Below are 26,544 nucleotides of genomic sequence, written 5' to 3'. Positions count from 1 at the left end.
TTTGTAATTGTCCAGCGTTGTGCCGGTAGTAGCCAGAGGAGGTTTGCTGTAGATAAAGCATTGCATTCCACCAATTCAATTGCAACCCAAAGGGGAATTTCTTTAGTGGCGTAGTATTTAGGTAATTGAGCTAATTGGGCAGCATAGTAATATTTAGAGAAATTAGGAACAGGGCGTATATAAGGTAGATTGTGGTAGGCGGGGCTTAAAGTGGTTGTAAACCCTTAATTAGGCTTGCCTGTAGCTGCACTGGATATCTCCTAAACCTTCATGGTTTAGGAGATATCCCTGTATTTGTGCACTTAAGCCAACTGAAGCAATGGCAGTACGTGCCGATGCTTCAGTTGTACTGTGTCGTTCGCGGCAGCTCCCGCACATGCGCGGGAGTGACGTCATCACGGCTCCTGCCAATCACAGCGACAGAGCCATGATACCTGGAAGCAAGCCCCAAGCGACATGTCGGCAGCCTGAGGGGGAGAAGAGGATGGCTGCGGGGGATTCGTTCTCGGGTAAGTCATAATGAGCTAGTATGCTCATTTATGCCTTTTATCTTGCAGGGTGTTTTTTTTTTTTTCTTTTTATTTGTGCAGGAGCGTTAACTTCCTCTTTAAGTTTTCCCCAAATGAATCGAGAAACTTTTCTTTGTAGGATTTGTAAAAAATATGCTGGAACCTGTATCGTGAGAACTCTAAAAAGATATAAACTCTTAGGTAGTATTGACATTTTGGTTACAGCAATTCTACTCATCCATGCCAATGGGAGAGAAGACCAAGTTTGTGAGGTAATTTAGCATGGACGGGTAGTTTGCTGCATATAGATTTGTTGGATTTGCTGTAAAGTTGATACCAAGATATGTAATTTGTGTTGTTGACCAAGTAAATGGGAGGAAGTCTTGTAATTGTGTCTGCAGGTCAGGTGGAATAGAAATGTTTAGTGCTTTGGATTTATGAGGATTTATTTTGAGATCAGATATTGATTCAAATTTTGTTAGGGTATCAATGAGGTTTAGAGTTGAAATTAACGGTAAGGTGAGGAAAATTAGAACATCATCAGCAAACATACATAGTTTGTGCTGATGACCTCCTAATTCAAGGCCTTTAATATTTGTGTTGGAGCGTATTAGCTGTGCGATAGGTTCAATTGCCAAGGCAAATAATAGAGGAGAAAGGGGGCATCCCTGCCTGGTTCTTCTTTCAACATTGAAGGGGTCAGAGTGGTATCCTGAATATGAAACCTATGCTTTTGGGTTTTGATAAAGAGATGAGATCCAATGTAAAAAGTGTGTTCCTAATCCCCAGCCGCATAGAATAGAATTAAGATGAGGCCAAGAAAGAGAATCAAATGCCTTTCTTATATCAATAGAGAGGAATCAGGCAGGTATGCGGTGGGTTCTTGCTATGAATTTTGAAATTTCTCAGAAGCCTTGTAAAAGGCTTCATCTAGTTGTTCTTCTTTAGTCGTTTTTTTCTTTAATTTTGGATGCTAAGATGCTTGGCTAATACAAACTCATCTGATGGATGGTTTAAGTGCCTCCCATAGTGTCAAAGGGTCTGTAACTGTGGGTTTATTGTTTGTAAGGTAGTCTTGTATAGCGTTTTCTATGTCTTGTCTATATTTGGGATTGATTAGTAAACTGTCATTTATATACCAATTTTGGTTATTAGGTCGTGGGACCAGTGATGAGAAGGCCATCATGACAGCATCATGGTCTGACCAGGAACATGGTATGATTAGAGAATTGAGGATGGGGGGTGAGGAACTAATGTTGATAAGAAGATGGTCTATACGAGAGAATAGTTTATGGGGATGAGAGTAATGTGTAAATTGTTTGTTTGTTTTCTTGTAGAATTTTGTTCACGCCATTTATCAAGGAGATGTTGGTAGGAGAGGCACTGGACATTTATTGGAGTCAGGGATTTATCTAAGATTGGATAGATAACTTGATCAGAGCTGCCACAAATCACGAGTGTACCAATTTTATGTGTATCCACCATTGAGAACAAGTGTGAGAGGAAGGATAGTGGGTTTTTGTTCAGGGCATAATATGAGACAATTGTAACTTCATTGACTAATAATAGGCCAGAAAGTAGTATGTACCTCCTTCTGAAGAATGAAAGGTGTAGTGTGATGGAATGCAATTAAGACGCCTCTTTGCTTAGTGGAGGCTGAGGCTGTAAAAACCTGGGGATATTGTCTGCTGAAAAGTTTTGGGAAGGATTGCGTAGAGAAACGTGTTTCCTGCAAACAAACCACATGTGCTTTGAGTGTGGAAAAGGAGTGACAAGCCTTGGTTCTTTTTGGAGGAGAGTTGAGTCCCTGTACGTTTTAAGGGTTAAGATATTTAGAGTGGGGGGCATGGTCAAGCTGGCGGCCTGAGCGGACGTGCATGGCGTGAGCTCCGCTCCAACCTGGGTAAAATATCCGACTAACACCGGCAATCTGGTGCCTTGCTGACCTCGCAGCCCATCGGAGACATCTGGGCATGAGAGGAGGCAAACACAGCTCCAGAAGGAAGAATTCCTCCGCCCCTGCGCAATCCCCGCAGCGCACGAGGCAGTGGCGGCCTCCCCCCGTTGGCGCCAATATGGCGACCCAGACTCCGGCACAGGATCCGGCCAACGTGGAGGAAGACAGATTCCAAGCGCTGATGCAGGCTAACGGCTAAAATTTACCTCCTGCAGACAGATGTGGGGCTGGTACGCCGCGACATGGAAAAATTCCGGGAGCGGATGGGGGAGGTTGAGCGGCGAGTGGGGGACTCTGAAGATGCCATCGGAGAGCACCGCGCCTCCCTCCATACACTGCAGTTGTGGGCGCTGGAGTCCCCAGCAGAGGACAGCGAAAATTGGAGCAGGAGAAACAACCTCCGCATGGTGGGCTTGCCTGAGGGAGCAGAGGGACAGGACCCCACGACCTTCATGGAACATCTTCTCCACACTCTCCTACCAGACGAGGCGTTCTCTCCTCACTACGCGGTGGAGAGAGCCCACAGGATGCCATCTGTGCGGGGCCCGCCTGGTGCGCCCCCTCGCACCTTTATCCTGCGCCTGTTGAACTTCAGTGACCAGGACCTGGTCCTGCGCGAAGCAAGGAAAATCCCTGAGCTCAGGTTTGCCAATGCACGTCTCTTGCTGTTTCCGGACTACTCCGTGGAGACCCAGAGGCAGAGGAGGACTTTTGATCATGTTATGGGTTGGTTTGTTATAAAGTGTTGTACATGTTGAAATGTTTTTTAGTGGTATCTTTCTCTGGTGGGATCTCCACCGCTGGCAGGGGTTGCTGTTAAGGGTCTGGGCATCCATACTGGGGCCAGGAGGTGAGAATTGTGGTGCCTGCCTTCACCCGGGTCCGGGGTTGGGATGTTCCCCTGGTTATCCTTTGCGGCAGACCTCGCTATGGCACAGATGAGGCTGCTGTCCTGGAACGTCCGGGGTTTAAATGACTAATTGAAACGCTCCCTGATCTGAGAATATCTTAAGCAGCATAACCCGCATGTGTGTATCCTACAGGAGACACACCTGGTGGGGGGCAGGGTCTTGAGCCTAAGGAAGCCATGTGTGGGCAGGTGTTACCATTCCATGTACTCATGCTATGCGTGGGGGGGTCAGTGTATTAATCCATAAATCCTTGACATACGAACTATTAGATGTGAAACTGGACCCGGGGGGGTGGGGGGGGCAGATATGTGATATTACATGCTGTCATAGACACGGTAGAAATTTTAATTTTGGGCCTCTACATCCCACCGCCGGCCACCATTGCACTTCTAAAATACCTGGTTCCCCTTCTGTCTAGCTATCGCACTGATAACATTATCATAGCGGGCGATTTTAATTTGGTCCCGAATCCTGCCCTGGATAGGCTGTCACAGGGGGGTGGAGTGGAGTCCCCTTTATCGAGGTGGGCTGCCCTCTATGGCCTGACTGTTTGGCGGTGGAGACACCTGGGTGAGAGAGCCTACATGTGCCACTCCACCTCTTATAGGGCCATGTCACGAATAAACCTAATTTTGGTTAGCGGTGGGATGTTCTCACGGATGCGGGTGGTGGACATGCTTCCGAGAGGAATCTCAGATCACGCCCCCATGTTGTGTACCTTTCAGATGCTGACTCCCCCCACGGAAAAGATATGGCGGTTATCTAGGTATTGGATCTCTGATCCACTGGTAGAGGCAGAGATTTCTAAACACATACAGACTTACTGGCTAACAAACAAATGTACGGCTTCAGAGCATAATGTGTGGGATACATTCAAGGCATGCATTAGGGGGTCGTACCAGTCTTCTATAGCTCGGGCCCGACATGATTCAGCAATAACTTTGGCGGAGGCTGAGGCTTCTGCAAAAGAACTGGAGGCTTGTTATGCTTCCACACAGAACCCTGTTACCTACCTAGACATGCAGGCAGCGTATAGGGAAGTAATGCTCCTTCGGGTGTCTGGGGCAAAAAAGCAACAACTGGCACAGACGCACCACATTTTTGAGCAGGGGGGTAAAACAGGACGCCTTCTGGCCTGGTTGGCTAGAGAGCAACAACCTATCACCTCCATTGCCCGTATTTGGGATTCAGATGGAACGGTGCTGGTGGACCCCTCGCTCATAAATGCTCGCTTTGCTTCTTACTATAGAGATCTTTATTGCTCCCGGGTGGATTACTCTAGTGCTGACCTTAACCTTTTTTTAGACCGGATCCACTTCCCCACTCTCTCTCCCACGGCTCGGGACTGCCTGGATGCCCCCATAGCAGTGGAGGAGGTTCAGCGGGTGCTGGGAGAACTTCAGGCGGGGAAGACTCCGGGCATTGATGGGATCCCTCCAGAATTCTATAGGCACTATGGGGACCTGCTGGTTCCCGGGCTTCACCATATGATCGTTAAGACCCTTCGGGAGGGGGCCCTACCGGCTTCAATGGCTGAGGCAATAATAGTGGTTATACCTAAACCGGGTAAGGACCCGGAGCTGTGTTCCTCCTACCGACCCATATCCGTACTTAATGCCGATGCCAAGGTCCTTACTAAGGTCTTGGCGCGGAGATTAAATGAGGTAATCCTTACACTGGTTCATGAGGATCAGACTGGCTTTATGCCGGGCAAAGGTACGGATATAAACCTCCGACGGTTATACACGGTTCTGGGATCTGATGCCCACTTAGCCCCCGCGGTTGCAGTGGCCTCCCTGGATGCTGAAAAAGCATTTGACTCTGTCGAGTGGAATATCTATGGGAGATCCTGCTCCGTTTCGGCTTTGGCCCTAGATTTATTTCCTGGGTGAGAGCTCTTTATGGTGCCCCTAGGGCTAGAGTACGCATCTGGGTCGATTATTTCTCCCCCTTTTCTCCTCCGCAGGGGCACTCGACAGGGATGCCCGTTCTTTCCGGCGCTTTTTGCGCTGGCTATAGAGCCAATGGCAATACTGATACGCTCTTCATCTGCGGTCCGTGGCATCCCCTTGGGCCCTGTGGAGGAGAAAATTTCACTTTATGCAGATGACACCCTTCTATACCTTTGGGATACGTCCACGTCCCTGGGGGAGGCCCTCTCCCTTGTTGACAGCTTCGGCAAGTATTGAGGTGGTTTATACCTCTTAACCTCAAAATGGTTTTGTCCTCATTGACACGGCAGTGCTCGGGTTGGAGGACTTTGCCTCTCTCGCCCGTGGGTAGATTTAATCTGATAAAGATGTCCGCCCTGCCCAAATTCACCTATTTGTTCGACAGACCCGGGTGCATATACCCCAGGTTTTCTTTCGGAAATTGAACAGTCTATTTCTTTCGGAAATTGAACAGTCTATTTCTTTCCTTTATTTGGAGCGGCGGCACCCCTAAAATAGCGCAGAGCACGCTTCAGCTTCCAATCTCTTTAGGAGGACTGGCTCTGCCTTGCTTTGTTAAGTACTCTTGGGCCGCGGTCCTGGTGATGGTCCAGTGGTGGCTGTCTGCGGAACCGGCAAACCCTGCAGCTATGCTGAAAGCTGCGCTGCTGGGTTCCTATTCCGAACTCCGGAACTTAATCCACAGAGGCCCTAGGTCCAACCCTGGTGTCACTCCTTCGATGCGGGCCACACTGAGGGTCTGGGACACGGTCAAGGCTAGGATGAGGAAACCCAACAGCTGGTCCCTTGATACCCCGCTGTGGGGGAACCCATGGTTGCCCCACTTTCGATCCATTCCGGACCCGCTGTTATGGGCCCGGAGTGGCATCGAAACCTTGGCGGATATTTCCTGTTCACATGGGTTACTTCCATTTGATGAGCTGAAACAAAGACATGAGCTGCCCAACTTTATGTTTTTTAGGTACATCCAGCTCCGGCATGCCTACTGCGCGCAGTTCCCATGCGCTATTACACTGGAGGCAAGCCCTATAGAGACCATCTTGGCCTTATCCAAAGAAAAGAAAACACTGTCGGCCCTATACGCTATACTAATTGGTATTGATACTTCTGCTATTCTCTAAATGGAAGCGGGACATACCAGAATTGGAAGAGGGGGACAGGGAGGAGGGTGTTCAGCAATACCTGCCCCTCATGATATCCTCTAGAGACAGATACACCTAGCTTAGGTTTATTCACCAAGCTTATTACTCACCAGATCGTTTGTCCAGGATTTACCCCAATAGGAGTGGTGTGTGCCCTAAATGCGCCTCGGCTCCAGGCACTTTCTTCCATATTGTATGGTCCTGTGAGTTTCTGCAGACCTTCTGGAGGGAGGTGGCATCAGATATCAGCTCCATGGGCCAATTTGAGGTCCCCTTCGATCCGCTGCTGCTTCTACTGGGTATTGTGGATATGATACAAGCACCTCAGGCCAAAAAAAAATTTGTATTTTATTCAGCCTTCTATGCGAGGAAGGCTGTCTTAATTAAGTGGTAGGATCCCAGCCCCCCGACAGTGACCCAGTGGAGGGCCCTGGTTGATGCGGCCCTACCGCTCTATAAACTGACATACCTGGGGAGAAACTGTCCCAAAAAATTTGAAAAGATATGGGGACCCTGGACCCAGGAGAGGCCAACTACTTAGCCGACAAGCTGAGGGAGGAAAGGATGAATCCGGGCACGGAGGGGGGAGGGGCGAGGAGGGTCTGGGATACTGTCAATTTCTTTGCCTAAGATGGTGGGCGACATGAGCCCGGTGTAGATGGTTATATCCTACCTTTAGTCTCGTGTACCTTGTACTGACTTTATCTTTTGAGTACCTTTCTGGTCTGAGAGGGATAATACAGACATGCCTAATTTAGCCTGATAGGTTACTTCTGGAGACCAGCCCTTTTTTACTTTTTGATTTACCTCTGTAAACTGTCACGATAATCACTGCTGAGATTGTGCCACTGTTCTGACATGTACTGTACAAAACGAATAACATTTTCTGTTAAAAAAAAGAAGATATTTAGAGTCATCTCTATGTATTGTGTATTGTGACAAGGGGTTTTGTGGTTATTTGACTTGAGTGATGAATAAAAAGTCTGTGGGTAATATCAGCGAGGAACTGGGGAGTGTAAATAATATCTGTTGGTGATAAGGAGTATGAGAAGCTTTTGGTAAAGAGGAGGAATGTGGCTCCGGTATGGAGCAAGTTTCCAGGGGATGGTGTAAAATCACAAGCCGGAGGATACAGTTGGTCCAAAGAGTATCTGGCCAATAGTGTCGGATAGTCGAGGATGAAATGGGAGGTGCAGTGCGTTATGACCAGGATTATGACAGACGTTTTTAAATCCATATCATTTAAACAATAAACAAGTACTACTATACTCGGTATATAGGAATATGTTAAGATATGAAATAAGAATAGAACATGGCGAAATATTAGTAGGGGAGGGGGATTAAATGTTCTGCAGATGAGTTGGTGGTAATAACCAGTAAAACAAAACAAATCAGACTCAATGCAGATAGTTTAAAGACAGGTTTTTGTTAAAATAATATGCATTTCTGTCTATGGGTTCTTGTTACCCTGTACCGATTGATTCAGGGGTAGGGATGAGCTTCGTGTTCGAGTCGAACGTACGTTCGACTCGAACATTGGCTGTTCGTCCGTTCGGCGAAATCCGAACACTTGGTCCGTTCGCGTCAAAATTCGCATGGCGCTCACGGCCCACAATGCACTGCGATGACGCAGTGCATTGCTGGCTCATGATTGGCCAAGCATGCACTGTGACCCCGCATGCTTGGCCAATCGCAGCGCCAGCAGCGAGGAGAGCCATGATTGGCCACAGGCAGGATGCCTGTGGCCAATCATAGCTCAGGCTGTGTAGTGCACGCCCCACACTATATAAGGCCGCCATTGAGGCGGCCTCATGTAGTGTGTTAGCATCTGAAGCAGTGGGTGTTCTGTGTACCTTCAACACAGTACACACCGATCGTTTTTGGCTGATTTCCTATCTTGCTGTTGTGTAGTGGTTATTGTCTGTGCCCTGACCGCAGTATACACCACTATATTCACTATTCACTTCACTATATTTATATATCTTTAATAATAGAGCTTGCAGTCAGTAGTGTTAGGAGATAGTGCGTGCTCTGTACCCAGTACATACCGCTATATCCACCTACATAGCTGTTCTCTATTTGAGCCCACTTGCCATCTGCAGGAGTTATTGGAAGTTGTGTGTGCCTCCAGCACAGTATACATCTGTATATACCCCTTTATCTCTGGTGTTCTATAAAAAAGGCATCTGCAGGAGTTAGTGGGTGTTGTGTGCCTCCAGCACAATATAAACTACCCAACTGCTGTTTTACCCAACTCCCTTCAGGCCATTACCATGTCTGGAAGGCCAGCAAGGAGAGGCAGACAGGCGCGAGCCGATAAAAGAGGGCAAGCAGGCTCTGTGTCTAGAGACAACAGTGCTGGTCGTGGACGCGGTGCATTGTCATCAGCACGTGGCCATGGGACATGCTTGTCCTTCTTTTCGGCAGCTGGACATTTTGAACCGCAACATGCCAACGACTTGGTAGAGTGGATGACCAAGCCCTCTTCATCCTCCTCATCCTCTCTCACCCAGTCTCAGGGTAGTAGCAAAGCAGCTGCCAACGCATCGTCTTCCCTCCTCTCAATGTCATCATCAGTGACTCCTTCCCTAGACCCACCACGTCCTCCTGAGGAGTCTCCTGAACTCTTTGAGCACAGTGTTGGGTACATGCTCCAGGAGGATGCCCAGTGTTTTGTGGGCTCTGATGATGACACTCAGCTAGAGGAAGGCAGTAGCGTGAGCGTAGAGAGAGGGGATGCTCAAGAAGGACAGCAATCTGGCAGTCATGTTCCACAAGCTGCAGCATACTGCCAGGTTTGCTACAGCGATGAAGAGGGAGGGGATGATGAGGGCACTGACTCCACGTGGGTGCCTGGAAGGAGGAGGAGGAGGAGGCACATGTCCAACGAGGCAGGATGCCCTCCGGGGGCCAGCTTAGGGGCAGCACACCGACTGAATCACACCGCAGAGCTCCGCCTGTGCAGAGCGCTGCCTCTGCGCGTTATTCTAAAAGTTCTTTGGTGTGGGCCTTTTTTGAGATGAGTGCATCAGATTGCACCGCTGCTATTTGCAACATATGTCTCAAGCGTATCTCACGTGGCCAAAACATCAGCCGCTTGGGCACCACATGCTTGACCAGACATATGTTGACCTGCCATGCAGCTTGTTGGCAAGCGTACCTCAAAGACCCACACCAAAGAACAAAGCAGACCTCTCCTTGCTCCTCATCAGCTGGCATCTCCAACCCCACTAGACCTTCAGTCCTCTCTGAAACCTGCTCTGAGAGGAATGAAGGTGTAGAATTAGGTGTGTCACAGCCAAGTGCTTCCGGGAACTCTGCTAGCGGTACACCCACGTCCGATTATAGCAGGCAAATGTCCCTGCCCCAGCTGCTGGACCGGCGGAAGAAGTTTACTCCCAGCCATCCACATGCCCAGCGGTTGAATGCTAGCTTGGCTAAATTGCTAGCACTTCAACTGCTGCCTTTTCAGTTGGTAGACTCGGCCCCCTTCCGTGAGTTTGTACAATGTGCGGTTCCTCAGTGGCAGGTCCCCAAACGCCACTTTTTCTCACGGAAGGCTATTCCGGCTCTCTACCGGCATGTGGAAGGCAATGTCCTTGCCTCGCTGGACAGGGCGGTCAGCGGTAAGGTGCATATTACCGCTGACTCATGGTCCAGCAGGCATGGACAGGGACGTTACCTGTCTTTCACGGCCCATTGGGTCACTCTTCTGGCTGCTGGGAAGGATGCAGGACAAGGTGCAGTAGTGTTGGAGGTTGTTCCGCCACCACGCCTCCAAAATGCTACTATTGGTTGTGACACACCTCTCTCCTCCACCCCCTCCTCTTCTTCTTCCTCCATGGCCTCTTCCAGTGCTCTGTCCTCAGAACCAGCGGTGCTTCGTAGGCGTTCCAGGGGCTACGCAAGTACGCAGGCAAAACGATGCCATGCCGTGTTTGCGCTGGTTTGTTTGGGGGACAGGAGCCACACTGGGGCGGATGTTTTGTCAGCTCTGCAGGGGCAGGCCGAGAGGTGGTTGACGCCACGCCAGCTTAAGCCAGGAATGGTGGTTTGCGACAATGGCAGCAACCTCCTCTCCGCCCTCCGACAGGGACAACTGACCCATGTGCCCTGTGTAGCTCACGTCCTTAACCTGGTGGTGCAGCGGTTCTTGGGCAGGTACCCCGGCTTACAGGATGTCCTGAAGCAGGCCAGGAAAGTCTGTGTGCATTTCCGCCGATCATTTAATGCCTGTGCTCGGCTGGCTGAGCTCCAAAAGGAGTTGAACCTGCCCAAGAACCGCCTTATATGTGACATGCCCACCAGATGGAACTCAACATTGGCCATGCTGCAGCGGCTGCACACGCAGCAGAGGGCCATCAATGAGTACCTGTGCGACTACGGCACCAGGACAGGGTCAGGGGAGCTCGGTTTTTTCTCACCACGCCAGTGGGGCATGATCATGGATGCATGCACTGTCCTGTCACCGTTTGAGGAGGCCACAAGGATGGTGAGCAGTGACGGTGCATGCATCAGTGACACTGTACCTCTTGTCCACCTCTTGGAGCATACGCTGCGTGGAATAATGGACAGGGCACTTGAGGCAGAACAGAGGCAGGAAGAGGAGGACTTCCTTGCCTCTCAAGGCCCCCTTTATCCAGACAGAGTTCCTGCTGTGCCACCCATCACACAGGAAGAGGAGGAGGAAGAGGAGGAGGAGGATGATTGTGTCAGCATGGAGGTGGAGGCTGGCACTCAGCATCAGCAGCAGCAGTCTTGTAGGGATGATTTACAGTCCCAAGAAACACGTGGACTTGTACGTGGCTGGGAGGAGGTAGCTGTGGATCATGTTGCCCTTAGTGACCCAGAGGACTCTGGACCGAATGCCTCAGCTAACCTACGCTGCATGGCCTCCCTGATCCTGCAAAGCCTGCGGAAGGATCCTCGTATTCTTCGGATCAAGGAGAGGGACCATTACTGGCTGGCCACTCTCCTTGATCCACGGTACAAGGGTAAGGTTGCCGACCTTATCTTGCCATCGCAGAGGGAGCAGAGGATGAGACTTCTCCGGGAGGCCTTGCAGAAAGGTCTGTGCAACGCGTTCCCAGAGACTGGGAGGTTACAAACTCCTGGTCCTGGACAACGTGTTGCTGAGGCATCGGTCAGAAGGAGCGGTGGAGAAGGTGGCCGTCTGACTGATGCTTTCAGACAATTTTTTAGTCCGCAGCCCCAAGGTATGATCGGTTCCAGCACCCATCGCCAGCGTCTGATTTACATGGTGCAGGAATACCTAGGGGCAAGGTCAGACTTGGACACCTTTCCCACCGAAAATCCTCTGGCTTACTGGGTCTTGAGGATGGATCACTGGCCAGAGCTTGCACAGTATGCAATTGAGCTACTGGCCTGTCCTGCATCCAGTGTTCTTTCGGAACGCACCTTCAGTGCTGCTGGTGGCTTTGTTACCGATCACAGGGTGCGCCTGTCCACCGAATCAGTTGATCGACTGACCTTCATCAAGATGAATCAGTCTTGGATCACTCACAGCTACCAAGCACCTGAAGCTGATGTAACAGAATAATTTTTTTCAAATACCACATCCCTTCAAGACTGCCTATGCTGATGCTGAGTGACTGTCCTGTTATGTTGATTGTCTATCCTCTTCCTCCTCCGCTGATATGTTGGAAGAACATTTCTGGTTCTGGTTGATGCCATCAGCCCAATTTTTCTGCCCCTGTTTAACAGGGGCGTTTAAGTACAATTTTTGATGCAATGCTTTGCAGCAGGGCTAATTCCTGCAATAAAACTAGAGTATATGGCAGAGGTTGCAGTGTGGTGGCACCAGTGCCTAAGGCCCAATTTTTCTGCCCCGTTTAACAGGGGCGTTTAATTACAATTGTTGATGCAATGCTTTGCAGCAGGGCTAATTCCTGCAATAAAACTAGAGTATATGGAAGAGGTTGCAGTATGGTGGCACCAGTACCAGTGCCTAAGGCCACATTTTTCTGCCCCTGTTTAACAGGGACATGTAATTACAATTCTTGATATAATATTTCACAGGAGGGCCCCTTCCTGTGCCCACCCAGAGTAACGGTGAGGACTTATAGTGTTGTGGCACCAGCACCACAACCACCAAAGGTCAATTTTTCTACCACTGTTCAACAATGGCATGTAATTACAATTCTTGATATAATCGTTCACAGCAGGGCGCTCCAGCGCCCACCAAGAGTCACTTTGAGGGCTTACAATGTTGTGGCAAAACCAACACCTTGTTCCGCCATTTCTGCAGAGCATATAGGGCAGGCCCCTACTTTCAAACATCCAACTTACAAACATCTCCTACTTGCAAACGGAAGGAGACAACAGCAAGTGAGATGAAAAAAGATGTACGACAAAACAAATTATACAGGGGTGATAACCCTTCCCTATGTTTTCCAAAAAGCTTAAAAATAGTTTTTTTGACTGGAGCTACACTTTAAAAATGTACCAGTTGAAAATTACAAACAGATTCAACTTAACACAACAAACCTACACAGTCCCTGTCTTGTTTACTCCGCCTGTATACTGCTGTTCTGAGTATATAGGGCCTGGGGGCCACACGCATTTCCTTTTTTTAATATGGGTACGGGGTTCCCCTTAATATGCGTACAAGACCCAAATAGGCTGGTAATGGGCAGGGAGGGCTACCCATGCCATTTTTCTGAATGATTTTCAACCATATTGCAGGAACCAGATATAACATTAAAACCGCAAGCAGCTTTAAATGGTGTTATTTCCGTTAAATGTCATTTTGTGTAGGGACTGTTCTAAACACGGGAAACACGTGGCACTTCACAGGCATACTACAGACACCCCCCAGGCACCATATTTACAGGAATATTTCACTTTTTTTTTCACTTTAATCGTCATTAAAATCAGTGCTCCTGCCAAAACGGCCATTTTTAAAAACATTTTAGGCATTGACCCATGTCCCCTGGGGCAGGAGCCAGGTCCCCAAACCCTTTTTAGGACAGTATCTTACATATTAGCCGTTAAAATTAGCACTTTTAATTTCGAACGTTCGAGTCCCATAGACTTCAATGGGGTTCTAACGTTCGTAACGAACGTGGGGTCCGTTCGAAAGTTCTGGTACGAACCGGGGGGTGTTTGGCTCATCCCTATTCAGGGGGATAAAACCTGTGACAATAGGTCCAGGGGAGAATGGTAGAATAGCATTCACTTTTGAATGCATTTATTTGAAATATGCAGATAATTGTTTTATTAACATCTTAAATTTAAGAACTTTATTTTAAAAAACAGGGTGAAAGGGCTAACTCAAAGCTGTTTGCAAGTGAGGTCACATTAAATGTGATTTAAAGAGAGAACAGGCCCTTATGGCCAGAAATCACCTATAAGAATAAGAAGTATCAGTCCACCTGTTCTTCTGGAGCTGGTGGTGGTGAAGCAAAGTGGCTCCTCTGATGTGTACTGCAGTGACCTGGAAGATTGGAAGTATCTTGTAGATTTTTGGAAGAACTGGAAGCTGCTCGACGTTTGGATCCCTTAGTTGTATTTTCTGGTGTTGACAGGTGAACATCATGGATTGCAGCGATAAGGTCATCTTCTGTTTTGCAGGTAAAGGAAGAGCCTTTTTGAGAGAAACGCACAGCAAAAGGGAAGCTCCAACGATATGTTATATGACGGTGCTGAAAAATCTGTAAATGTGGCTTCATTACTTTTCTTTTCAAGAGTGTTTGCTGTGAGAGGTCTTAAGCCCCATACACACTATCAGATTATCTGCTGAGTTTTTCCTTCAGATTTACCAAAACCATATAATATGAGGACAAAGCTTAGGAGTTTCAATGTGTATGCAATCAGGCAGGCCCTTCTACTACATGGTTTTGGTAAATCTGAAGGAAAAACTCAGCAGATAATCTGATAGTGTGTATGGGGCTTTAGAAGATCTGGTATCGATGTCCCTGGAAGATCAAGGAATCTTTGTTGTTGGCTGCTTCCATTAGTTGTTCCTTGGTGCGGAAGTAATGTAGTTTTATTACAGTGTCCCTGGGGGGGGGGGGGGGGGGGCATCATCTTTCCAGGGAGCCTGGGTTCTATGGATCCTGTCCATCTCTATGCGTTCTATGTGAATCAATAGAACTAATTCCTGAAAGAGAGCAGTAATAGTAGATTGGAGGTCTTCTATGGACTCAGTTATGCCACGGACACAGAGATTAGATCTTCTAGCTCTGTTCCTCGAAGTCCTCAAGTCAGGCACTAAGGGAAGAATTTTCTTTCCTGAGGGCTTCCAGTTCATCATTATGATTATTAGAGAGAACATCCAATTCATCCATTTTCTGTTCTAGAACAGAGGTGTGACGGCCCACCTCACGAATCTCCTGCGTGAGCTTCTCAGTAATGTTATCTGAGGTATTTTGTAAGGCTTTTTGTAGTACTCTCTCAAATTGACAGAGAAGGTCAGGACCCGAGAGGGAATTCTGTAAAGAAATGGGAATTATCCCAAAATCAAAATCTAGCTCGCCTCTCTGAGAGGTGCGAGAAATCCTTGTCACTGCCTGCTTTTGTGAGAGAGCAGAGTGGGAGGATGACACTACCGCAATTCTAGTTCTAGCCAGCACTTCTTGATTATTGGTTCTGATACAGACTTAATTTTTGATTTATTCTCGCTATACATACTTGTGAAAAAGTGCCCCGTAGTCTCTGTAAGATAAGTGTCACTTTTTATGGTTGGTGTGTAGCTGTAACTTGCCGTTATTTAGCTGTCAGGTCCCGGTATCCACGGAGCTCTAAGCAGCCATGTACTGCTCAGTCAGCCGCGCACATGCGCCTCCGCTAAAATATTTCTACCAGGTGTTTACTCTGAATCCGAAGTCTACTCAAAAGTGTTTTTTTTGTTGTTCTAGTTGGAGTATGGTGTCCTGGGTTCACTCCTGGCTTCTTATCCCACAGCAGTGTAGTCATACACATAGCCGCAGCAAGTGTGCAGACTCAGGAAGTCAAGTGCAGAGATCCCACAATTAAAATCCATGTATGCAAAGCATATTAGCACATTATGGCAGACTTACCTGGCAAGCGACCCCCTCCAGTGATTCCGTGGGTCACAGGTGCTTCCATCTTCTCCTGTTCATCCCATGCTTCAGCAAGCTACACAGTGAGGTCTGGCAGGAGTGAGTACAGATGAGTATGGGTGAGTGCTGGGAGAGAGGAGGGGATTACTTAACCACTTCCCGACCAGCGCACGACGATGTACGTCGACAGAATGGCACGGGCAGGCATATTGGCGTACATGTACGTCCAATCTTCAATGCCGCCCTGCCATCGGGAGCGCGCCACCGGCGGCGCGCTCCCGCGCTGGTTGGGACCCCCGTGAGTCCGGTCGCGGGACCCGCAGACTCGATCGCCGCGGGCATACCCGCGATCGTCTCACGGGACGGCTGAATGGAATGGAGAAATGCTGTTTACACGGCATTTCTCCATTCTGCCTAGCAACTAGTGACGCTGATCTCTGCTCCATGTGATTGGAGCAGAGATCAGTGTTCACTAAATGAAAGCCCAACCCCCCCACAGTTAGTAACACACCCCTAGGAACACTTAACCCCTACACTGCCACCCACTGGTTAACCCTTTCACTGCCAGTGTCATTTACACAGGAATCACTGCATTTATATAGCAGTGATTACTGTATAAATGACAATGGTCCCAAAAATGTGTCAAAAATGTCCTATGGGTCCCCCACAATGTCGCAGTCACAATAAAAATCGCTGATCGCCGCCATTACTAGTAAAAAAAAAAAAAATTATTAATAAAAATGCTATAAAACTATCCCTATTTTGTAAACGCTATAACTTTTGCGCAAACCAATCAATAATCGCTTATTGCGATTTTTTTTTTACCAAAAATATGTAGAAGAATACGTATCGGCCTAAACTGAGGGAAAAAAATGTTTTTTTTATATATTTTTGGGGGATATTTATTATAACAAAAAGTAAAAAATAATGCGTTTTTTTTCAAAATTGTCACTCTATTTTTGTTTATAGCGCAAAAAATAAAAACCGCAGGGGTGATCAAATACCACCAAAAGAAAGCTCTATTTGTGGGAAAAAAAGGACGTCAATTTTGTTTGGGAGCCACGTCGCACGAACGCGCAATTGTCAGTTAAAGCGACGCAGTGCCGAATCGCAAAAAGTGGTCTAGTCTTTGACCAGCAAAATGGTCCGGTCTAAAAGTGGTTAAAGGATAACGGTAAAAAAAAAGTACAGTTATTACTATTTATGCCTGTTACTACAAGCAGAAAAAAAATGATCTAAGTGGAACACTATGGCTAGATATATTTGTTATTGATTGAACAGGAGATATTTGTTCTTCGATTTGTTATCTTTAACCACTTGGCAACCGACTACCCTCAATGTATTGTGGGCGAGCAGCCGTTGTAGGCAAAGCGGCGTGCCCATACGACACAGCCTACTTCCGAGTTTAGGGTGTGCGCATGGAGCCTCTGGGCTGTGATTGAACCCAGCCGATCAGTAGGTCCTGGCCATGAATCATTGTCCAGGACCTGCTGATCAGCGGTGTTCAATCAAAGCCCAGAGCTGTGTGTTAGTAAATAACTCAGAGCTCTGTACAGAGGGAGCAATCTATCAGTTTCTGAGAAACTGAGAGATCTAGTAGTAAAAGTAGAACACTTTACACACATTACACATAGGCACACATTTAACCCCTTGATTGAAAAAGATGGTCTTCTAATTACTATTAGCTTTATTATGGCTGAATTCACAAACACTTTAAAGTGGTTTCTTTTCATTTTAACCTAAAGTGGAATTCCCAAAACCAAAAATGGAATCTATTGCAGCTTACTAATCATTAAATGTAGGGGCTGCATCAGTTTTCTTTTTTAGACTTTTTTCCCCTCTGTTTTCACCTGCTGATAGGGCCAATAATACACCTCCTGTATCAGAGTGCCTCCACTCTGGATGAATAAGTACAGGAGACACAGCAGTCTGGGGGGAGGGGAGTGTTAAATGCACTAGCATTAAGTACACCAACAAAATTGAAGCCAAACTCCAGCTAACACTTTATAATCGGTTACAGCAAACAGTCTTTTCCTTTTGGGGTTAAGGCTTTACATGAATAAATAAAAGCTGATCATTCTAAACACCCCTGCTAATGTTAAATGGTTTGTCTCATCCATGTAACTGATACATCTGGAAGAGAGCTTGATCTGTTGGAAAAAAAAAGACTAAAGCCCCATACACACTATCAGATTTTCTGCTGATTTCTTTTCCTTCAGATTTCCCAAAACCAAATCATATGAGGTCAAACCTTAGGAGTTACAATTTGTATGCAATCAGGCAGGCCCTTGCACTACATGGTTTCGGCAGAAAATCTGATTGTGTGTATGGGGCTTTACTGGCTGGTATACCAGGTGAAAATAGAAAGCCTAAAAAAGAAAACCAATGCAGCCGTGAAATCTAAGATTTGGTAAGCAATATAATAATAAATGTTTGCTTTCATAGAATAAATTCACTGCTTAATTTGTTAAGTTTTATGTTACAGATATTGTATTTTTTGGGGAAAGTCTGCCATCTCGCTTCTTTTCGGCTTTAAAATCTGTAAGTAGATAATGCAAAATTTCAATATGTATTGTAATGATAAACTTGCCTATTTATTACAAATTGCTAAACCATTTCTTTATGTTCCTTATTATTAGTATTATTATTATTATTATTATACAGGATTTATATAGTGCCAACAGTTTGCTCAGCGGTTTACAACATGAGGGCAGACAGTGCAGTTACAATGCAATTCAATACAGGAGGAATCAGAGGGCCCTATTAGAGCGTACAATCTAGGAGGGAGGGGCAAGTGAAGCAAAAGGTAATAACTGTAGGAGATGAGCTGATGTAGACATTCAAAGTACAGTGATTAGGTGGAGGCAGGATAGGCTTCTCTGAAAAAATGTGTTTTCAGGGATTGTCTAAAAGCAAACTGAGTAGAAGATAATTGGACAGATTGGGGTATGGAGTTTCATAGAATGGGAGAGGCTCTAGAAAAGTCCTGGAGGTGAGTATGAGAGGAGGTGATGAGGGAGCTAGAGAGCAGAAGATGTGGTAGGAATGAAGAGAATGATTTAGGTTGTTATTTTGAGATTAGGCTAGTGATGTAGCTAGGGGCTGAGTTGTAATTGGCTTTGTAAGTTGTTGGTAGTATTTTTAATTTAATTTGTTGGGTGAGCGGCAGCCAATGGAGGGATTGGCAGAGAGAGGTAGCTGACACTGAGCGGTTGGTAAGGTGGATGAGTCTGGCAGCAGCATTCATGATGGACTGAATAGGGAATAGCCTATGTAAAGGTAATCCAATGATAAGGAAGTTATATGAATCAAGGCCAGAGATGACCAGGGAGTGAATTGAAAGCTTTGTGGTGACATTGGTTAGAAAGAGGCGTATTTTGGAGATGTTGCAAAGGTTGAGGAGGCAAGCTTTGGAGAATGCATGGATGTGGGGCTGAAAGGATAGTTCAGAGTCCAGGATAACACTTAGCACCCTGGCATGTGGGGATGGGCTGATGGTTGTGCCATCGATCCTGACAGAGATCCAGAGCTGAGGCACGTATGAAATATTCTGAGCCAATATATTATTCCTTGCATATCAGTCTACTAAATTAAAATCGGGTTTCATTTTAAAACGAGAATCTTCTAAAATCAGTAAATGTAACCAAGAGAAAACATTTACTTAGTTAAAAAGAAAAACAAATGCAGTAGCTTGCTTTTATTTGCCTGTGCTCCATTGCGTAATGTTGAATGACAGCACCGCTAACCTAGAGCAGAATAGGGGAAGCTCCTAATTTATTGTGCGTGTAATGTGTTCAGACTTGCCCAGCTAGGATATGCCGAGAAGAGCAGACCACAAACACGTTCCGTTTTTATTTTCTTCTTTGTTTTCCTGTTAGAGCCTAAAGAGAACCCATGCCTTTTTTTGTTTAGTACATAATGAGTTGTTTTTTTTTTTAATCCTTTTTTTAGTACATAAAGAGTTGTTTTTTAATATTGCATTGGAGTTACTTTTGTGGCTAGATTTAATGCAAATTATTCATCATGCGTTCGTTAAAATGGTTCTAAACCCTTTCATATACCCAGTGAAGTGAATAACTTCATGTGATACACAGAGATTAAACAAATCCTCCTTTATAAGTTTTACTTGTTTATCTGCAGGCTTCTCTTCTCTCTAAAGAGCATAATTGTGTTAAAATCTTTCTTCCTCTGTCAGGAGCACAGAGGGAGTGGAGAGGCTGCAGTTACAGTGTTTGAGAGCTGATTGGAGTAAAAGATAGCCCCTTCACATAGCAGAACTATGTTGTGAATAGACAAGCTGCCTGCTGAGCTCCCCCCGCCACACAAATTTTATCTCATGTGTTGGGAGAACTTTTTAGAAGTGACTCATGCTGATAACAGAGAAACAAAGAACCAGAGAGAAATGGCACCTAGAGCTTTGGAGATAGACACGTAAACACTACAGATACAAGTGCTTTGTTCAGATTTCATGATTGAGGTTTACAACCACTTTAAGGGTTCTTTGCACACAGTACTGATATTTGAACACCGGTATTCCTGGTCAAAATTTGAGGCGCATTTTTTGCTAAGGTTTGCACGCATACGGCCAATACATTCAAGCTGCCAGAATGCAATATTTTCTTTTATTGTATTGATGAGTGTACCATATGCATGTGAAATACTGATTTGCAATGCAGATTTCTGTTTTTTATTTTATTCCGATCTATACACAGTCCGTGTTTTCATGCCTGTGTAAAGGCACATTGAAAACAAACACATGTATGCCTAAAACATTGTGTTTTAGGTAGCAGTGTGCCAGATGCCTTGAAGTGGTTGTAAAAGTATTTTTTTTTTTTTTTTTTTAAATAACAAACATGTTATACTTACCTCCACTGTGCAGCTCGTTTTGCACAGAGTAGCCCCGAACCTGGTCTTCTGGAGTCCCTCGGCGGCTGTCCGGCTTCTCCCCGCAAGTACTTCTCACGTTCATGCGAGCTCCCTCGCATGGTGAGGAGTGCTTGCGGGCATGCTCCCGTGATACATCCGGCGGCTATAGTCGCTCACTGTATCAATCTGCACCTGCACCCCCAGCGCGCCGCATCATTGGATGTGATTCACAACAGCCAATGGCTGCGTTGCTTTCAATCCATCCACTGTAATCAATCAACAGCCAGGCTGAGAAGCAAAGAGGATGTCGGGGGTGAGCGCGGGACTTTCAAGGGGTCAGGCAAGTAAAACGGGGGGGCTGGGGGAGCTGGCATTGTCTGATGTTTTTTCACCTTAATGCATTAAGGTGAAAATTTGTTTACCTTTACAACCCCTTTAAAGTGTTACTAAACCCAGTAATGTGAAAATAGTTTTTCAAACCCCCCCACAGTGTCCACAGCTTATAAATCTTCTTTTTACATTAAAATACTGCCACTATATACCTTTTTATGCTACGGTCACAAGATAAACTTCACGGTTTCCCCAGTGCTGAGAGTTCAGGTAGGAGGAGATTTCTACTACAGCCTGTATACACGCCCACATGTGTGATGTCAATATCATGTGACCTGGCTAGCTCTGAGAACAAGTAAATGTTCTCCCCAGCATGAAAGTTCCACAGGGAGTATAACAAGCATTCTATGCCGCATATACAGACTGATTTTACTGTTGTGGATTTAGTAACAATTTAAGGTTTTCTGTGATTGCTGGCACGTTTAATCACATGCTGTCTTCTTATGTTGCTAAACAATTTTAGCAGTGAGTAGAGATGAGCTTGAGCCCAAGTGTGTTTGGACAGGAGTCTGAACCCACCGGAGCCATCCTACCAAGAAGCTGTTCCTACAGACAGCCAATAGTAAGTGAAGGAGACACCACAGCCACACGTATACAAGAGGCACAGCTGTAGGGTGGTGATTGGCTGTCAGCAGTCACAGCTTCTGGTGGGATAGCTCAGATGGGTTCAGACTCGTATCCAAACACACCTGAGCTCATCTCTACTCGCCTCTAGAATTCTCGTGTCTGAACACACCTGAAGTAAATTACATCCACCTGATTTTTTCATTGCTGCCCACCTCTACAGCTCTTGTAAAGCCTAACTCTGGTGTCCTGCTATTGCTATGGATTGTCCATAATGGAAAATAGATAGTAGGGGAGGCTAGACGAAAGAGAGTGATGTCTTTGTGGCCTGATGGGAAGGGGTAGAATCATAAACTGCTGCAGAAACTCTTGTCATTAAAGTCCTGAGAGATTTAAAAGAGAAGTATGGGATTTTTTTATTTTATTTATTATCCCATATTCATACTTACCTAGGTGGATGCAGCATTGGTCGCTACATCTATCTCCTGCCACTTCACTGAGAACCGAGCCACCCAACACCTCCTCTCTGAGCGGAGAGCTGCTGCTGCCTGTCAGTCATCGGCTGTCTTGCTCTGCTCCACCACACTCATTGGCGTGCTGAGCTGTGGAGGGGCAGGGAGCGGTCGACTCAGCGGCTCGCTGAGATGGCTATCAGTCCAGGTACCTGGCGGATCCAGACTTCCGAAGTCGGAAGAAGCCTGGACTGATCTTGGTGACATCAGCAGAGAGCGAACTTCAGACCTCTGCTGAAAATGGGTCATAGGAGTGTAAGATTGGTTGCACTCCTGTCACCCAGAGGAGAAGCCCAGCCGAATGACCTCAGGCTGAACTTCTCCTTTATGACGCTGACATGTAATTCAGGGACCATTACCAAGTTTTGGGTGGAGCAGAATTTAATTTGTACAATGGCAAATTTGTGCTGTAGGAACATATAGAGACTAAAAAATTATCTGTGGCTACTCCCACAACTGATCGGAAATTGGCTTACATTCTCTAAACTGCTCTCAAACAAGACATCTGGAATTTGACTGGTTGCAAGGGGCCCCGTTCTCATTTCCTTCAGTTCTTATATTTTAAACCTCAGTGTTCTTTTTGATGTAAAAACGTGAGACATTGATGCTTATTTGGACATTTATTCTAGACATTATAGTTTCATTAAGTTATAAAGTGGGGAAAATAATTATTGGATGCCCTGCAGGTTTTGTAAGATTGCCCACTTATAAAAAATGTAGACCCTTCATTTCTTTATCATATATGCATTTTAAATGATAGAGACAGAATATCAACCAAAAATCCATTAAAAAAAAACATGATACAAATGTTATAAATTGAGTTGCAGTTCAGTGAGTAAAATAGGTATTTGATCCCATAGCAAAGCATGACTTAGTACTTGGTGGAGAAACCCTTGTTGGCAAGCAGAGAGGTAAGATGTTTCTTTTAGTTGATTACCAGGTTTTTACACATCTCGGGAGGATTTTTGGTCCACTCTTCTTTACAGAGCTTCTCTAAATCCTTAAGGTTTCTTGGCTGTCGCTTGGCAACTCAAAGTTTCAGCTCCGTCCATAAATTTACTGTAGGATTAAGGTCTGGAGACTGGCTAGGCCACTCCATGACCTTAATGTGCTTCTTCTTAAGCCACTCCTTTGTTGCCTTGATGGTATGTTTTGGGTCATTGTCATGCTGGAAGACCCAGCCACGACCCATCTTCAGTGTTCTGGCTGAAGGAAGAAGGTTCTCATCCAAGATTTTATAATACATGGCCCCATCCATTGGCCCCTCAATGCAGCAAATTTCAGCCTGTACCTTTAGCAGATAAAAAAAATGAGGCTACTACATTTCTTTGGTTAAAAATAATCCAAATCGGTGTATACATGGTGTTGGCAGTGATGGGGGACAGACAAATGTTTTTTCTTTACCGTACATAATGGGACACAGAGCACCAGAGTAATCACTATATGAGTATTATAGGCACCTTCTGGTCATGGACACTGGTATATCCAATACAGGAAGTTCATTCCTTATATAACCCCTCCTTCTACCAGGAGTAGATCAGTTTTTTGGCCAGCGTCTAAGGTGTTGGTCACGTGTTAAGAGGTGCTCTGAAGAGCTCCAAAGCTGAAGGGATCCCTGCTGGATTTAAACAGCCGCCATAGACTGGATCCATCCAAAGTGCCACTGAGGCCAAGGTGCATGGTACCCAGGCCTCGCATAAGAAGAGCAAGGTTTTGCCTGTAATGCCTCTTTGTGGGGATGGACCCCAGGACTTTTTGGTTATGCTACATTACCTAAAGTTTTTCCTGGGGGGTGCTAATACAGGTCCAAGGGAGTGGAACCCATATAATAGGGACCTGGTCCTTGAAGGTTTGCTAACGCAGCCTGCCGTGATGGGTGAAGTTTGGATCTGTCTGTTACAGCAGTATCCTGCAGTGAGGAAAAGGTAAGGCAAGAAGCCTAGGAACTGTAAAAAGTCCAACTATGCTTTTTTTTTTTTCTTCCATAAGTAAAATGTTATGCCTAAAGTCTCCACTAGAGGGAGTAAATGCATACCTTAGTACGTTGCTTCTCAGTCAGCTCAGAAGTCCCAGCTAAACTGCATGTGTGTGGTCTGAGCAAGCCAGGGGGGATTCCTCATTCAGAACAGTTCCCCCCTGGGGGAAGGGAGGTACAACAGTATCCTGTATCCCCCCTCTCACGGGGGGAGGTGGGGGCGGCGGCTTCATATGCTGAGGTTTTGGGGTTTTTTCTTCCCAGACCAGAATTTTTTCAAACTTCCTGCCTCCCAGCCCTGCCTTCCCTCCCGCTCAAGGAGCGTATCAAATGCAGAGGGGGGGACTCGTGTGACTGACGGGGGGAGTGACTTAAGGGCGCGGCACCATGTGCGGGGGATGTAAGTCCACGAGGAGCACACAGCGCAGGCGCTGGGGACAAGAGGCACAGCTACCAGAACGTAAGGTTGATGCAAGCATTTCCAGTACAGGAAATAACATTTACAACAACACTAAATGTGAACTTTATTAGCATTGTATTTCGCTTGACTATTTGCTCAGGGAGTGTGCATTTACTTAGTGCCTCTTTTTTTGTGCTCTGCACTGTGGTTCCCAAAAAAAAGATACCACAAAGGTACCAAAAATTCTACCCCCAGGTGCTGGGAACTCCAGTCATGCCTCCACACTGTCATCCTCTCCTGAGATACCAGATGTGGCAAGCCAGGGTGAGTCATTGGGACCAATTGGTGGTGAAGCTGCTTCTCACATCTCAGCCCCTGTATACGTGACTGAAGATGAGTTTTCCTCCACCCTGCAGGGCCTAGAAGGAAGATTAGCAGCTTTAATTGCATCCTCCTATCCAAAAGGATAGGAAGCGAGTTAGATCCCCCTCCCCCACCTCAGACCCCTTACCCAGGGAACAGTGGGTAGAGGATGAGGTGTTACCCTCAGGCGATCAAGGGGAAAGGCAAACCGATTACTCCTCTGCAGAGGAAACGACGGTAGATGAACCTTTTTCAGCCTTGCAATCTGAGAAATTACTGGTACAATATCTTATGGAGATGGTTCGTGCCTCTTTCAAGCTACCCCTAGTGTAGTCAGCTGAAAGTTCTGTTTCTTCTTTAGGTTCCTTAAAACCTTCTCAGCCTTTGCATGCGTTTCCTGTACATGCATTACTAGAAAAGCTTATTTATACTGAATGGGATCACCCAGATAAGCATTTTCTTCCTCCAAAGAGATTCACAGCACTCTATTCCATGGAGGAGAAATTCACCAAAAGATGGGATGTACCAGCAGTTTTGATGCTGAGATTTCCAGTGTGAATAATAGTCTAAGCATTTGTGCATTGTCTACTGGGCAAGTTAAAGATCCAACAGATAAAAGGTTGGAATTCCTGTTTCCTTGGCAGGGACAGTTACTCAGCCTACAGTCACTGCAATAGGCATCTGTCAGTTCCTAAAAGACCAGTTTAGACAGGCCCATAAGAAGGTCCCTGCACAACAGGCCCACGAGTTGGCCAAATTACCAAAGGCATTATGATTTTGCCATAGATGTCATGAAAGACTCTATTCACCAGGCGTCCCGACTTGTGCTTGTGCTTGTGCTAGTACACATGCGTAGGACCCTGTGGTTAAAAAAACAGTCAGCCAAAGCACCTTGCAAAAGGCTTCTGACTAGTTTCCCTTTTCATGGGAATCGACTATTTGGGGAGGATTTGGACTAATACATCCAAACGATTTCTAGTGGGAAGAGTACTCTTTTACCAGTCAAAAGAAAGTATAAACATCCTTCATTTAAACAGACTCTTTCCCCTGCGCCAGGGGCATCCGCCTCTAGGCAGTGGTGATGGCCTCCACCATCAGACTCTAGAGGAAATCCTCAGGGTCAGGCCGAGGCACAGAAGAAGACCTGGGGCTGGAAAGAGGCCAGAGTGGGGTAAAACTTCTGCAATACTCAGAAGTCTGGCAAGAGGAAATTAAGGACAGATGGGTCATCTCCACGTTGTCTCTAGGATACCGACTAGAATTTCAGGAGTTTCCACCATCTCGTTTTCTGAGATCAAACGTTCCCAAAGATCCAGCGAAAGGGCATTCTCTGTTTCGGGCATTAGAGCGATTACTGGTTTAGGGGGTGATCATTCAAATGCCCACAGAAGAGCAAGGTTTGGCTTTTTAATTTAAACCTCTTTACGGTACCAAAACCAAATGGAGATGTCAGACCCATTCTAGATCTAAAGAATCGAAATCAGTTCCTGAAGCTCCACTCATTTGGCATGGAGACGATCGGGTTAGTTTCTATCTTACAAGGAGGAGAACTTATGGCGTCTATCGACATCAGGGATGCATATCTGCATGTGCCTATATTTCCCGCTCAGCAAAGGTTTCTGCGGTTTAAAGTAGAACAGCATTTTCAGTTTGTAGCCTTGCCCTTCAGGCTAGCTACAGCACTCCGGGTGTTCACAATAGTACTTGCTGCACCTCTAGCCAAGTTAAGAGCACAGGGCATAACAGTCTTGGCGTACCTAGATGATCTATTGCTAATGGACCAATCGGTGGCTCGTTTGGAGCAAAGTGTACGCATTACAACCAGTTACCTGGAAAGTCTGGGTTGGATTCTCAACTTGGAGAAGTCTTCCTTAACCACTTCACCCCCTTCCTGACCAGAGCACTTTTTGCAATTCGGCACTGCGTCACTTTAACTGACAATTGCGCGGTCGTGCTGTA

The 26,544-nt window shown here is 46.3% G+C and overlaps 1 protein-coding gene across 2 annotated transcripts in view; it reads left to right on the top strand.

Moving 5' to 3' along the window:
- SIRT2 (sirtuin 2) overlaps positions 1–26,544 on the top strand; it is an 86,916-nt gene that overhangs the window by 39,194 nt on the left and 21,178 nt on the right. For both annotated transcript variants that reach the window (XM_077481669.1, XM_077481670.1), the window contains exon 11: positions 18,001–18,056. In XM_077481669.1, the coding sequence (XP_077337795.1) occupies positions 18,001–18,056 (56 nt within the window). The remainder of the gene's footprint in view (positions 1–18,000; positions 18,057–26,544) is intronic.

This window comes from Lithobates pipiens, unplaced genomic scaffold, assembly GCF_037356315.1.
Source record: "Lithobates pipiens isolate NorthernLeopardFrog02 unplaced genomic scaffold, aLitPip1_a1.2 Scaffold_16, whole genome shotgun sequence".
NCBI lineage: Eukaryota > Metazoa > Chordata > Amphibia > Anura > Ranidae > Lithobates > Lithobates pipiens.
The sequence above is the reverse complement of the archived record's forward strand: the minus strand, read 5'-3'. Positions and strand labels throughout refer to the sequence as shown.